General features: G+C 45.0%; 1 protein-coding gene across 1 annotated transcript in view; it reads left to right on the forward strand.

The window, feature by feature from the left end:
* The window catches only part of LOC132819214 (mitochondrial adenyl nucleotide antiporter SLC25A24-like), a 106,527-nt gene that overhangs the window by 79,336 nt on the left and 12,260 nt on the right, over positions 1–14,931 (forward strand). Inside the window, exon 9 of the mRNA XM_060830679.1 lies at positions 13,212–13,362. Coding sequence (XP_060686662.1) covers positions 13,212–13,362 — 151 coding nt within the window. The remainder of the gene's footprint in view (positions 1–13,211; positions 13,363–14,931) is intronic.

Raw genomic sequence — 14,931 nt, forward strand, 5'->3', positions numbered from 1 at the left:
AAACAGGAAGACAGCTAACAATCCGCATCCATGAACATCAGCTAGCCACAAAACGACACGACCAGCTATCTCTAGTAGCCATACACTCAGACAACCAGCGACATGAATTTGACTGGGAAAACACCACTATCATAGGACAAGCCAGACAGAGAACAGCCAGAGAATTCCTAGAAGCATGGCATTCATCCACAAACTCCATCAACAGACACATTGACCTGGACACCATATACAAACCACTACAGCTGAAACTGACACCCGGAAACGGCAAGAACATCCATCAACAGACACATCGACCTGGACCCCACATACAAATCACTGCAGCTGAAACTGACACCCGGAAGCGGCAAGAACAAACCAATATAAATACCGGAAGAAACATCAAAGCAGCGCTTCACACGAGGCTCCAACAGCACTGATGATGTTCCCTAGCCAGGGAACGAAACGTTTGCAGCAAAAACTTCCAGCTCGGCGAGCAGAACCACAACAGTAGATGTGCCTGTCCATAACAGCATTGCTACCACAACAGTTATTATGGGAATAAATTATGCTCACACTATCATCTTAAGAGCAATTAGAGATAGACAATAAATCCTGGTCTTGTCAATGATGCTCACATATCTGAACGAATATTGAGAAACAAGGTAGATAGTGAGAAATTATTTCTCAGAGTTATGTGTCTTTGGAACAGTCTTCCTCAGAAAGTAGTGGTGGCAGAATTTATGAAAGATTTTTGATAAGCAAAGCAGTGAAAAGTTGTTAGGAATAGGCAAGAATGTGGATTTGAGGTTAAAACCTGTGAGTCAAGTTGCCGACTCCTACTTCAGTTTCATATGTTCATAAAATCATTGTTACGTTGGAAAAGGTAGAGCAAATAAATTCATAGTTCCTGAAATGATCAAAGAGATAGAGTGAAGCACCAAAAAGGGAAGTATGACATGCCAGGTGGAAAATACAAGTGAGAAAAGGCAAATGGAACATTGGGCTTTATGGCAAGAGGTAAGAGTATAAAGGGAGAGATAGAGACCCAGGGAAGTTAACAGCATCTAATTGAAAGAAATGCATTTAATGAAGGTGGCCAAAAAATAATGCAAAGTAAACTTTTGAGGGTAACCTTTAATTAGTGTACAACCAAACAGTGAGAGCATCTTTGTTCATACATGAGGAATAAGAGAATGATCAGGGAGAAGGTAGGGCCAATCAGGGATAGTGGGGGGAACTAGTGTGTGGAGTCTGAGCAGATAAGGGAAGCTCTAAACGAGATTTTGCTTCGGTTTTCACTCAGGAAAGGGACCTTGTTATGAATGAGAACTTTGAGGAGCTGACCAGATCAAGGTTGATGAAGTTGATGTGCTGGAAATTTTGGAAAACATTAAGATTGATGAGTCCCCAGGGCCAGACCAGATTTATCCTAGGCTGCTCCGGGAAGCGAGAAAGGAGGTTGCTAAGCCACTGACGAAGATACCTTCCTCCTCACTCTCCACGGGAGTCTTACGGAGGATTGGAAGGAGGCGAATGTTGTTCCACTTTTCAGGAAGGGTAATAGGGAAATCCCTGACAATTACAGAACAGTCAGTCTTACGTCTGTGGTCAGCAAAGTTTTAGAAAGAATTCTGAGGGATAGGATTTATGACAATTTGGAAAGCATAGCGTGATTTAAGGTGGTCAGCATGGCTTTGTGAGGAGCAGGTCATGCCTCACAAATCTTATTGAGTTCTTTGAAGAGGTGACAAGACAGGTCGACGAAGGTTGAGCAATGGATGTGGTGTATTTGGACTTTAGCTAGGCATTTGATAGGGTTCACCCTGGTAGGCTCATTCACAAAGTCAGAAAATATGGGTTACAGGGAGATTTGGCTATCTAGATTCAGAGTTGGTTGGCTGACAGAAGGCAGAGAGTGGTCATAGCTGGAAAGTATTCTACCTGGAGGTCAGTGTTGAGTGGGGTTCCGCAGGGCTGTGTTCTTGGGCCTCTACTTTTTGTTGTTTTTATAAATGACTTGGACGAGGAGGTTGAGGGATGGGTTAGTAAATTTGCAGATGACACAAAATTTGGAGGTGCCTTTGATAGTATCGAGGGTTATTGCAGGCTGCAGTGTGACATAGAAAGGATGCAGAGCTGGGCTGAGAAATGGCAGATGGAGTTCAACCTGGATAAATGCGAAGTGATGCCTTTTGGAAGGTCGAACTTGAATGCTGAGTATAGGATTAAAGACAGAATTCTTGGCGGAGTGGACATACTGCATCATCTGCCAGAGTGGGATTCAAATCCATGTCCCCAAAGTATAGCCTGGGATCTAAATTACTAGCCCAGTGATATTACCACTCTGCCTCTGTCCCCCCCCACCTGGAATATTGGCACAAAAAACAGAAATGGCTGGAAAGTCTCAGCAGGTCTGGCAGCTTCATTGGGCGGAAATCGGAGTAAAGTTCATGACCCTTTTGCAGATACCTTCGAACATATCCTTAGTCCAACCTCCACACACCAGTCCTTGCGATCACATGGACTGCTACCACGTTGTCAGCTACTAATAATCCCCATTAGCAACTAATCCAGTATGGCCTTGAACTGCTCATTTGTCTTTTTTCTCCCTCTTTGAGAGGTATCTGAACTTATCATTTACTCTTCCCCCTACCTATTTCCTGATAAATACCAACTTAGAGTCATAGAGTCATGCAGCATGGAAACAGGACCTTTGGCTCAACTCGTCCATGCCAACCAGGTTTCCCAAACTAAACTAGCTCCATTTGCCCACATTTGGTCCATATCCCTCTAAACTTTTCCAATTCACTTCCATAAATGTTGATTTCTCTCATCAGATACTGTCAGATCTGCTGAGTTTTTCCAATAATCACTGTTTTTGCTTCTGATTTACCGCATGTGCAGTTCTTTTTTTTTGGAATGTTGGCATTTATTTTAAACAGAATGGAGTATGAAAATCGGGAAGCCTTGTGAGAACTATGCAAGGCACAAGTTGTACCACAGTTGGAATACTGCAATCAGTTGTTATACTGGCATTGATGGCTATCCAGAGAAGACTCACTAGATTGATTCTAGGTATGGAAGGCCTTTCTTAGGTGGAGAGGTCAAGCTGGTTATATCTGTTGTTGTGGTTCTGCTCGCCGAGCTGGAAGTTTTTGCTGCAAACGTTTCGTTCTCTGGCTACACAAACCAGACATCCCACTCAGACCCATAGTATCACTACCAGGGACACCAGCATACAAACTGGCCAAAGAACTACAACAAAAACTGAAACACCTAGTCAGCGGATCCAAACACTCCATACAATCAACACAGGAATTCTTGGACGTCATCAGGAATACACACATAGACAAAGAAGAAACCATGGTACCATTCGATGTGACGGCACTGTTCACTTCAATTGACAAAACCCTAGCCAGAGAAACAATAGCCAACCTACTGGACATACATAACAGAACACAGGAGGCCGAACCTATCAACAAGGACGGCATACTTAAACTACTGGACCTGTGCCTCACCACACACTTTACATTCAACAATCAGATATACGAACAAATCAACGGAACACCCATGGGATCACCAATCTCGGGACTCATAGCAGAGGCAGTTATGCAAAGGTTAGAACATACAGCCTGTTAGGACGGGCTACCGTCCCCATGTTCGTTTGAAGGAGAGAAACACTGGATCTGATTCAAAATATAAGCTGTTTACTGAGAGAGAGACGTACACAAATACAGTGAGGTGTTTACAGCTCACTGGAAAAAGCGCCTTCTGTCTATTGTTCTCTTTGTCTAGCTTTTTAGCCCCTCGCATCCCAGTGCTACATCCTTATTTGGTAAAACTCAGAATTTTCATATGTGATTGGGTCTCGCCTGATAACGTTCTATTGCCTCAGTTTGAGCTACGTGTATCTAGACACGGCTCTAATGTCCTGTTATCTCTCACCCTCCCTGGGGCCTCTTCAGGCTATGCCATCAGCTTTTCAGTCTGTTCTTAGTGTAACATAATGGCTTACTGTTGTCTAGTGAAGCTAACAAGTTCCAGACTTGCTAGTACTACCTTACGTGAGCACTACCTAACAATAAAGTTTCTTAACTGCCTAACCTTAATAATGGATCCCAACAAGCCATACCACAAATCCAACCCAAACTCTGGATCAGATATGTGGATGACACCTTTGTAATCATCAAAAACACAGATATAGAAAAAACACACCGAATCATCAACGCCACACTCACAGGAATCCGATTCACACGAGAAGAGGAAAAGGATAGGCAACTCCCATTCCTAGACGTGTTAGTAGAGAGAACACCCAACGGAGAATTCACCACAAGGGTACACAGGAAACCAACACACACAGACCAAGTCTTAAACTATGAAAGTAACCACCCCAACACACACAAACGAAGCTGCATCAGGACACTATTCAAAAGGGCCACAACACACTGCAGCACACCAGAACTGCGAAAAGAGGAAGTGGAACATCTATACAAGGTATTCGCCAAAAACGGATACCCACGCAACTTTATCACCAGATGCCTAAGAGATAGACCGAGGAACGAGGACATGCCGCAACCAAAAGGACTAGCCACTCTACCATACGTCAGGAGCGTCTCAGAACTGACAGCCAGACTACTGCGACCCTTAGGACTCATAACAGCACACAAGCCAACATCCACGCTCAGACAACAACTCACTAGAACAAAGGACCCAATAGCCAGCACGAGCCAAACTAACGTAGTTTACAAAATACCATGCAAGGACTGCACAAAACACTATATAGGACAAACAGGAAGACAGCTAACAATCCGCATCCATGAACATCAGCTAGCCACAAAACGACACGACCAGCTATCTCTAGTAGCCATACACTCAGACAACCAGCAACATGAATTTGACTGGGAAAACACCACTATCATAGGACAAGCCAGACAGAGAACAGCCAGAGAATTCCTAGAAGCATGGCATTCATCCCCAAACTCCATCAACAGACACATTGACCTGGACACCATATACAAACCACTACAGCTGAAACTGACACCCGGAAGCGGCAAGAACATCCATCAACAGACACATCGACCTGGACCCCGCATACAAATCACTGCAGCTGAAACTGACACCCGGAAGCGGCAAGAACAAACCAATATAAATACCGGAAGAAACATCAAAGCAGCGCTTCACACGAGGCTCCAACAGCACTGATGATGTTCCCTAGCCAGGGAACGAAACGTTTGCAGCAAAAACTTTCAGCTCGGCGAGCAGAACCACAACAATGGATACCCGAGCTACAAATCTTCAATCAGATTTGGTTATATCTGTACTTATTGGCATTTAAAACCACAACATGGAGCAGAAGCTTCTTGACTGGAAAACCCTTGACTGCTCAGCTCGATAACTCAGTGGTTAGCACCAGGGATCTGGGTTCGATTCTACCTTCAGGTCTGTGTGGAACAAAGAACATAGAAAAATACAGCGCAGTACAGACCCTTTGGCCCTCGATGTTGCGCCGATCCAAGCCCACCTAACCTACACTAGCCCACTTTCCTCCATATGCCTATCTAATGCCCGTAAAGAGGGAGAGTCCACCACTGCTAGTGGCAGAGCATTCCATGAACTCACGACTCGCTGAGTAAAGAATCTACCCCTAACATCAGTCCTATACCTACGTCCCCTTAATTTAAAGCTATGCCCCCTCGTAATAGCTGACTCCATACGTGGAAAAAGGTTCTCATTGTCAACCCTGTCTAAACCCCTAATCATGTTGTACACCCCTATCAAGTCACCCCTAAACCTTCTTTTCTCCAATGAAAACAGCCCCAAGTGCCTCAGCCTTTCCTCATACGATCTTCCTACCATACCAGGCAACATCCTGGTAAACCTCCTTTGCACCCGTTCCAGTGCCTCCACATCCTTCCTATACTATGGCGACCAAAACTGCACACAATACTCCAGATGTGGCCGCACCAGAGTCTTATACAACTGCAACATGACCTCAGGACTCCGGAACTCAATTCCTCTACCAATAAAAGCCAGTACGCCATATGCCTTCATCACAGCACTATTTACCTGGGTAGCAACTTTCAGAGATCTGTGTACATGGACACCAAGATCTCTCTGCTCATCCACACAACCAAGTAGCCTACCATTAGCCCAGTAATCCATTTTCTTGTTACTCCTACCAAAGTGAATGACTTCACACTTAGCTACATTGAACTCCATTTGCCACCTTTCTGCCCAGCTCTGCAACGTATCTATATCCCGCTGTAACCTGCCACATCCTTCTTCACTGTCCACAACTCCACCGACTTTCGTGTCATCCGCAAACTTGCTCACCCAGCTTTCAAGCCCCTCCTCTAGGTCATTTATAAAAATGACAAACAGCAATGGTCCCAAAACAGATCCTTGTGGAACACCGCTAGTAACTGCACTCCAAGATGAACCTATACCATCAACTACTACCCTCTGTCTCCTTCCAGCCAGCCAATTTCTAATCCAAACCTCTAATGCACCCTCAATGCCATACCTCTGTATTTTTTGCAGTAGCCTACCATGGGGAACCTTATCAAACGCCTTACTAAAATCCATATACACCACATCTACCGCTTTACCCTCATCCACCTCCTTAGTCACCTTCTCAAAGAATTCAATAAGGTTTGTGAGGCACGACCTGCCCTTCACAAAACCATGCTGACTATCCTTGATCACATTATTCCTATCCAGATGTTCATAAATCCTATCCCTTACAATTCTCTCTAAGACTTTGCCCACAACAGAAGTGAGACTCACCGGCCTATAGTTACTGGGGCTGTCCTTACTCATTTCTTGAACAAGGGAAACACATTTGCTATCCTCCAGTCTTCTGGCACTATTCCTGTAGACAACGAGGACATAAAAATCAAGGCCAATGGCTCTGCAATCTCCTCCCTTGCTTCCCAGAGAATCCTAGGATAAATGCCATCAGGCCCAGGGGACTTATCTATTTTCACCCTTTCCAGAATTTCCAACACCTCTTCCCTACATACCTCAAAGCCATCCATTCTAATTAATTGTGACTCAATATTCACATCGGCAACAATGTCCTGTTCCTGAGTGAATACTGACGAAAAGTATTCATTCAGTGTCTCCCCAATCTCTTCGGCCTCCACGCACAACTTCCCACTACTATCCTTGACTGGACCTATTCCTACCCTAGTCATTCTATTATTCCTGACTTACCTATAGAAAGCCTTTGGGTTTTCCCTAATCCTACCAACCAAGGACTTTTCATGTCCCCTCCTTGCTGCTCTTAGCTCTCTCTTTAGATCTTTCCTGGCTTATAACTCCCAATCACCCCAATTGAACCTTCACGCCTCATCTTTACGTGGAGTTCGCACATTCTCCTCATGTCTGTGTGGGTTTCCAGTGGGTGCACTGGTTTCCTCCCACAGTCCAAGATGTGCAAGTTAGGTGGATTGGCCAGGCTAAATTATCAATAGTGGACAGGGATGTGTAGGTTGGGTGCATTGGCCATGGGAGATGTGGTGTTGCAGACCTGGGGTGGGGGTATGGGTCTGGATGGGGTGCTGTTCGGAGGGTCAGTGTGGACATGTTGGGCCTGTTTCCTCATTGTTGGGATTCTATGTAAAAACAAATCTTCTCCCAAAGGGTAGTGTATCTACGGAATTCTTTATCACAGACAGAGGTAGAAGGTCGGTATATTCCAGGTTGAGATAGATAGATAGATTTCTAATCAGTAAGGGAATCATGGGTTATGGGTAAAAGGCAGGAAAGTGACAGTGAGGATTATCAGATCAGCCAAGATCTTACTGAGTACCAAAGCAGACATAACGGGCAGGTTAACCTGCTTCTGAACCTTGGTCTTAGTACAGGGCACTGATGAGACTACTCCCAACCTATCACATACAGTATTGGATTCCTTAATTAAGGAGGGGTGTAGAACAGAGAACACAGAATGTTACAGCGCAATGCACGTCTTTCGGCCCTCGATGTTGCGTCAACCTGTGAAAATAATCTGATGCCAATCTAACTTGTATCATTCCATTATTATCCATATGTCTATCCAATACCCACTTAAATACTCTTAATGTCAGTGAGTCTACAACCGTTGCAGACAGGCAGTTCCACGCCCCTACTACTCCCAGAGTGAAGAAATTATCCGTACTATCTGTCCTAAATCTATCTCCCCTCAATGTAAAGCTATGTTCCCTCATGTTAGCCTTAACCATCCAAGGAAAAAGGCTCTCACTGTCCAACCTATCTAACCCTCTGATTATCTTATACATCTCGATTTCATCACCTCTCCACCTTCTTCTCTCTAATGCAGTCTCAGTTCTCTTAGCCTTTCCTTATAAGACCTCCCTTCTGTACCAGGCAACATCCCAGTAAATCTTCTCTGAACCCTTTCCAAAGCTTCCACATCCTTCCTATAATGCGGTGACCAGCACTGCACGCAATACTCCAGGTGCGGCCTTACCAGTGTCTTGTACAGCTGAAGCATGACCTCATGGCTCCGAACAACCCTATCAACCCGGATGGCAACTTTCAGGGATTTATGCACCCAGACACCGAGATTTCTCTGTTCATCTACACTGCCAAGAATTTTACCATTATCCCAGTACTCTCCATTCCTGTTATTTGTTCTGAAGGGAACTACCTAACATGTTTCCAATTAAACTCCATTTGCCACTTCGCAGCCCAGCTCTGCATCTTATCTCTGTTTCTCTGTAACCCACAACATCCTTTGGCACTATCCAGAACTCTGCCTAACTTTATATCATCCACGCATTTACTAATCCAGCCTGCTACGTCCACATCCAGGTCATATATAAAAATGACAAAACAGATCCTTGCGGCACACCACCGGTAACTGAGTTCCAGGATGAACATTTTCCATCAACCACCACCCTCTATCTTCTTTCAGCTAGCCAATTTCTGATCCAAACCACTAAATTGCCTTCAATCCCAAAACTCCATATTTTGTGCAATAGCCTACCGTGTGGAACCTTATCAAACACTTTACTGAAATCCAAATACACCGCATCAACCCCTTTACCTTTATATACCTATTTTGTCACCTTCTCAAAGAATTCAATGCTAGTGAGGCACGATCTAACCTTCACAAAACCGTGTTGACTATCCCTAATCATTATTATTCCTTTCCAGATGATTATAACCCCTATCTCTTATAACCTTTTCCAACACCTTACCCATAACCGAAGTAATGCTCACTGGTCTATAATTACCAGGGTTGTCCTGACTCCCCCTCTTAAACAAGAGAACAACATTTGCTATCCTCCAGTCTTTTGGCACTATTCCTGTCGACAATGATGGCATAAACATCGAAGCCAAAGCAATCGAAGCAATCTCCTTCCTGACTTCCCAGAGAATTGAGGATAAATCCCATCCAACCCAGAGGTCTTAGCTATTTTCAGATCTTCCAAAGTTGCTAAAACCTCCTCTTTGTCAACTTCAATCCCATCTAATCTTGCAGCCTGTAACTCCATATTCTCACTAACATTTTCTTTTGCCAGGGTGAATACTGACAAAAAGTATTCATTAAGCACTTGCAGTGCTTTCCCTGTAACCTTAGATTCCACCCACAACTTTCCACTGCTCTCTTTGATTGGCCCTAATGTGGGACAAATATTGACTATCAATCAGTTAGTAGATATAGAGTAGAAATTTGGAGTAACAGCAGGGAGCAGTGAATTGCAACACGTTGGCAGTGTATTTTTACAGTTAAAATTAGTTATAAAGGGGAACAAGAGTGAAAATGTTTACATGAAGTTGACTTTACCACAGTCCTATAAATAACTTCTTACATGAAATGGAACAAGCCAAGGCTAGCCTTGAATGTTTCAGTTAAATTGCTGCATCATTATTCATCAAATTGTTTGAACCATAAACAAAGCTCATTTTCTACTTGTTCAAAAAATCCATTTGTACATTCAAGTAAAATAAATCTTCATTATTTATAACTTTGAATTGATAGTGAATCGTGTTCAGGAAGCACCTCTTGCCTTTATTGGTTATAAATGTTAGCATAATTTAACAATGTAAATAAAATTATTCTATGCCAAATGTAAAAAATTAAAAAAAACCTGGGTGGCACAGTGGTTAGCACTGTTGCCTCACAGCACCAGAGACCCAGGTTCAATTCCCACCTCAGGCAACTGTCTATGTGGAGTTTGCACATTCTCCCCGTGTCTGCGTGGGTTTCTTCCGGGTGCTCTGGTTTCCTCCCACAGTCCAAAAATGTGCAGGTCAGGTGAATTGGCCATGCTAAATTGCCCGTAGTGTTAGGTGAAAGGGTAAGTGTAAAGGAATGGGTCTGGGTTGCTCTTTGGAGGGTCAGTATGGACTTTTTGGGCCGAAGGGCCTGTTTCCACACTGTAGCTAATCTAATTACTCTAGTCTTTGTTTTATTCCTGATCTACCTATAGAAGGCCTTAGGGTTTTACTTGATCCTATCCACCAACAACTTTTCATGTCCCCTCCTGGCTCTTCCTAGCCCTCTCTGGCTAACTTATATCTCTCTCCAAGGCCCCAAGGGATCCTTCCATATCCGCCACAAATTCACCTGCACCTCCACAGACATCATCTATTGCATCCGCTGCACCCGATGTGGCCTCCTCTATATTGGGGAGACGGGCCGCCTACTTGCGGAACGTTTCAGGTAACATCTCTGGGACGCCCGGACGAACCAACCCAACCACCCCGTAGCTCAACACTTTAACTCCCCCTCTCACTCCACCAAGGACATGCAGGTCCTTGGACTCCTCCATCGCCAGAACATAACAACATGACGGTTGGAGGAAGAGTGCCTCATTTTCCGCCTGGGAACCCTCCAACCACAAGGGATGAACTCAGATTTCTCCAGTTTCCTCATTTCCCCTCCCCCCACCTTGTCTCAGTCGATTCCCTCGAACTCAGCACCACCCTCCTAACCTGCAATCTTCTTCCTTACCTCTCCGCCCCCACCCCACTCCGGCCTATCACCCTCACCTTGACCTCCTTCCACCTATTACATCTCCATCGCCCCTCCTCCAAGTCCCTCCTCCCTACCTTTTATCTTAGCCTGCTGGACACACTTTCCTCATTCCTGATGAAGGGCTTATGCCCGAAACGTCGAATCTCCTGTTCCTTGGATGCTGCCTGACCTGCTGCACTTTAACCAGCAACACATTTTCAGCTATATCTCTCAAGCCCCCTAACTGAGCCTTCGCACCTCATCCTCACATCAGCCTCCTCCTTCTTCCTCTTGACAAGAGCTTCAGATTGTTTGGTAAGCCATGGCTCCTTCTCTCGACAACCACCTCCCTGCCTGATAGGTATATACTTATCAAGGACCCTCAGTATCTGTTCCTTGAATGAGCTCCACATTTCATTTGTGTCCATTCCTTGCAGTTTTCCTTCCCCATTCTATGCATCCTAAATCTTTCCTAATTGCACCATAATTGCCCTTCCCTCCCCCTCCCCCTCCCCCTCCAGTTATACCTCTTTCCTGCGGTATATACCTATCCCTGCCCATTGCTATTGTAAACGTACGGAATTGTGGTCACTATCACCACAGTGCTCACCTACCTCCAAATCTAACACCTGGCAGGGTCCAAAGTACCAAATCCAATATGGCATCGCCCCTTGTTGGCCTGTCTACATACTGGGTCAGAAGACCCTCTTGCATACATTGAACAAAAACTTACCCATCTAAACTACTTGAACTATAGTATTCCCAGTCAATACTGGGGAAGTTAAAGTCCCCCATAACAAATTTGTGGGCGGCACGGTGGCACAGTGGTTAGCACTGCTGCCTCGCAGCGCCTGAGACCCGGGTTCAATTCCCAACTCAGGCGACTGTCTGTGTGGAGTTTGCACATTCTCCCCGTGTCTGCGTGGGTTTCCTCCGGGTGCTCCGGTTTCCTCCCACAGTCCAAAGATGTGCGGGTCAGGTGAATTGGCCATGCTAAATTGCCCGTAGTGTTAGGTAAGGGGTAAATGTAGGGGTATGGGTGGGTTTCGCTTTGGCGGGTCGGTGTGGACTTGTTGGGCCGAAGGGCCTGTTTCCACACTGTAAGTCTAATCTAAAAAAAAACTATACATGCCTTGGAAGTGGTTGAGAGATGTTTCATTAAGTGAATCCTATGATAAAGGGGTTATGTTATGAAGATAGTTTTGAGAGTCTGACATCTTATTGGAGTTTATAAGGGTAGACATTGCAGAGGTACTGGCCATGGATGTTCAGCCTTTCTTCAGTTTAGGCTTATGCCAGGAGATCGGATGATTACAAATTTTGTCAGAATAATCCCGGTAACTACAGGTCAATTAGTTTGATATCAATGATGCTAAGCTTTCAGAGATTATAATTTGTAACAGAAAATGGTGAGAGTGAGGAACTTTATCGTAGTGCGTAATTGTGATTTGGATGGGTGTATGAATAGGAAGGGTTTGGAGGGATATGGGCCGGGTGCTGGCAGGTGGAACTAGATTGGGTTGGGATATCTGATCGGCATGGACGGGTTGGACCGAAGGGTCTGTTTCCGTGCTGTACATCTCTATGACTCTAAGTTGTGATAGGGAGATAATAAAGTACGTTGTCAAACTGAGATGAGCAAGATAAGGGAGGAGGCTCATGTGGAGCATTAACAGCAGCATGGGACAGTTGAGCCAAATGGCCTGATTCTGTACTGTTCATTTTGTTGGACCTGCACATCCATGCAAGTTTGCTTGCTCAGGATTTATAATGGAGAAAGTGAGGACTGCAGATGCTGGAGATCAGAGCTGAAAAATGTGTTGCTGGAAAAGCGCAGCAGGTCAGGCAGCATCAAAAGAGCAGGAGAATCGACATTTCGGGCATAAGTCCTTCTTCAGGAATGAGAAAGGTGTGCCAGGCAGGCTAAGATAAAAGGTAGGGAAGAGGGACTTGGGGGAGGGGCGTTGGGAATGCAATAGGTGGAAGGAGGTTAAGGTGAAGGTGATAGGCCAAAGAGGGGGTGGGGGCAGAGAGGTCGGGAAGAAGATTGCAGGTCAAGAAGGCAGTGTTGAGTCCGAGGGTTGGGACTGAGATAAGATGGGGGGAGGGGAATTAGGAAGCTGGAGAAACTTGTGGTTGGAGGGTTCCTTGGCCTAGGAAATGTCGATTCTCCTGCTCCTTTGATGCTGCCTGACCTGCTGCGCTTTTCCAGGATTTATAATGTCTGTTTACTATTCTGAATTTTTTTCTCAAACCCTTTCAGACATTGAAGAAAACTTGGTTAACTAAATATGCCAAGGAATCTGCCGATCCAGGAGTGTTTGTCCTGTTAGCCTGTGGCACCATTTCCAGTTCCTGTGGACAGCTGGCCAGTTATCCATTAGCCCTGATCAGGACCCGAATGCAAGCGCAAGGTAAGATCGTCCAATCTGTCTTATTCCTGACTTTAGCTTTCATTAAACATTAGACTGATAGGTGTATAGCTAACACTCCACTCATAGATTTACAATGCACAGAAAAGGCTCTTCGGCCCCATTGAGTCTGCGCCGATATAACTATCACTAAGGATGGCAAGGTGGTTAGCACTGCAGCCTCGGAGCACCAGGGTTCGATTCCAGCTTTGGGTGACTATGTGGAGTTTGCACATTCTCCCCATGTCCGCGTGGGTTTCCTCCGGGTGCTCCGGTTTCCTCCCACAGTCCAAAGATGTGCAGGTCAGGTGAATTGGCCATGGGAAATTGCCTGTAGTGTTAGGTGCATTAGTCAGAGAGAAATGGGACTGGGTTACTCTTCGGAGGGTCGGTGTGGACTTGTTGGGCCAAAGGGCTTGTTTCCTCGCTGTAGGGAATCTAATCTAATCTAATCTAAAAATGTGCTAATCTCAATTTCCTACACTTGTCCCATATCCTTGAATTGAAAATGTGTTGCTGGAAAAGTGCAGCAGGTCAGGCAGCACCCAAGGAAGCAGGAGAATCGACGTTTCGGGCTTGAGCCCTTCTTCATGCCCGAAACGTCGATTCTCCTGTTCTTTGGATGCTGCCTGACCTGCTGCGCTTTTCCAGCAACACATTTTCAGCTCTGATCTCCAGCATCTGCAGTCCTCACTTTCTCCCATATCCTTGAATGTTATGATACTTGAAGCATTTACCTGAATGTTTTTAAAGGTTGTAAGGTTTCCAGCTTCCACTAACTTCCTAGGCAAGTGTATTTCAGGTTCCCTCATATCCATTGAGTGAAAACGTTTTTCCCAAATGACCTCTGAATCTCCTGCCCCTCACCCTAAAACTATGCCCTCTCATGATTGACCCCTCAACAAAGGGGAACAGCTGCTCTCTATTCACCCTGCCCATACTCCTCATAATCTTATACACCTCAATTATGTCCCCCCTCTGTCTTTTCTGATCTAAAAAACCATCCAAGCCTGTCAAATTTCTCCTTATAATGCAAATTCTCGATCCCAGGCAACATCCTGGTGAACCTCCTCTGTGAGCCTCCAGTGCAAGCACATCCTTCCTGCAGTGAGGTGACCAGAACTGAACACAATACTCCAGCTGTGGCCTAACTAACAGACTGTACAACTTCAACATTCCCACCTTGCTGTTGTGCTCAATGCCATGACTGATGAAAGCAAGTGTCTCATATGCTTTCTGAACTGTCCCATTCACTTGGTCTGCCAACTCCAGGGATCTGTGAATAATAGCCCAAGATCCCTATGTTCTTCTAACTACCCAGTGTCCTGCCATTTATTAAATACTCCCTCATCTCGTTTCTTCTTCCAAAGTTCATCACCTTGCATTTATCAGGATTAAATCCCATCTGCTACTGGTCTGCCAATCTGACCAACCCATCTATATCTTCCTGTAATCTACAAACATCTTCTTTACTAATAACCACTCCTACCAATCCTGCTGACATCTGCAAATTTGCTTAACATTCCTCCCACATTTTCATCGACATCAGTTATGTATATAACTAAGTAAACT

The sequence above is a fragment of the Hemiscyllium ocellatum genome, chromosome 9 (assembly GCF_020745735.1).
Source record: "Hemiscyllium ocellatum isolate sHemOce1 chromosome 9, sHemOce1.pat.X.cur, whole genome shotgun sequence".
Classification (NCBI taxonomy): Eukaryota; Metazoa; Chordata; class Chondrichthyes; order Orectolobiformes; family Hemiscylliidae; genus Hemiscyllium; species Hemiscyllium ocellatum.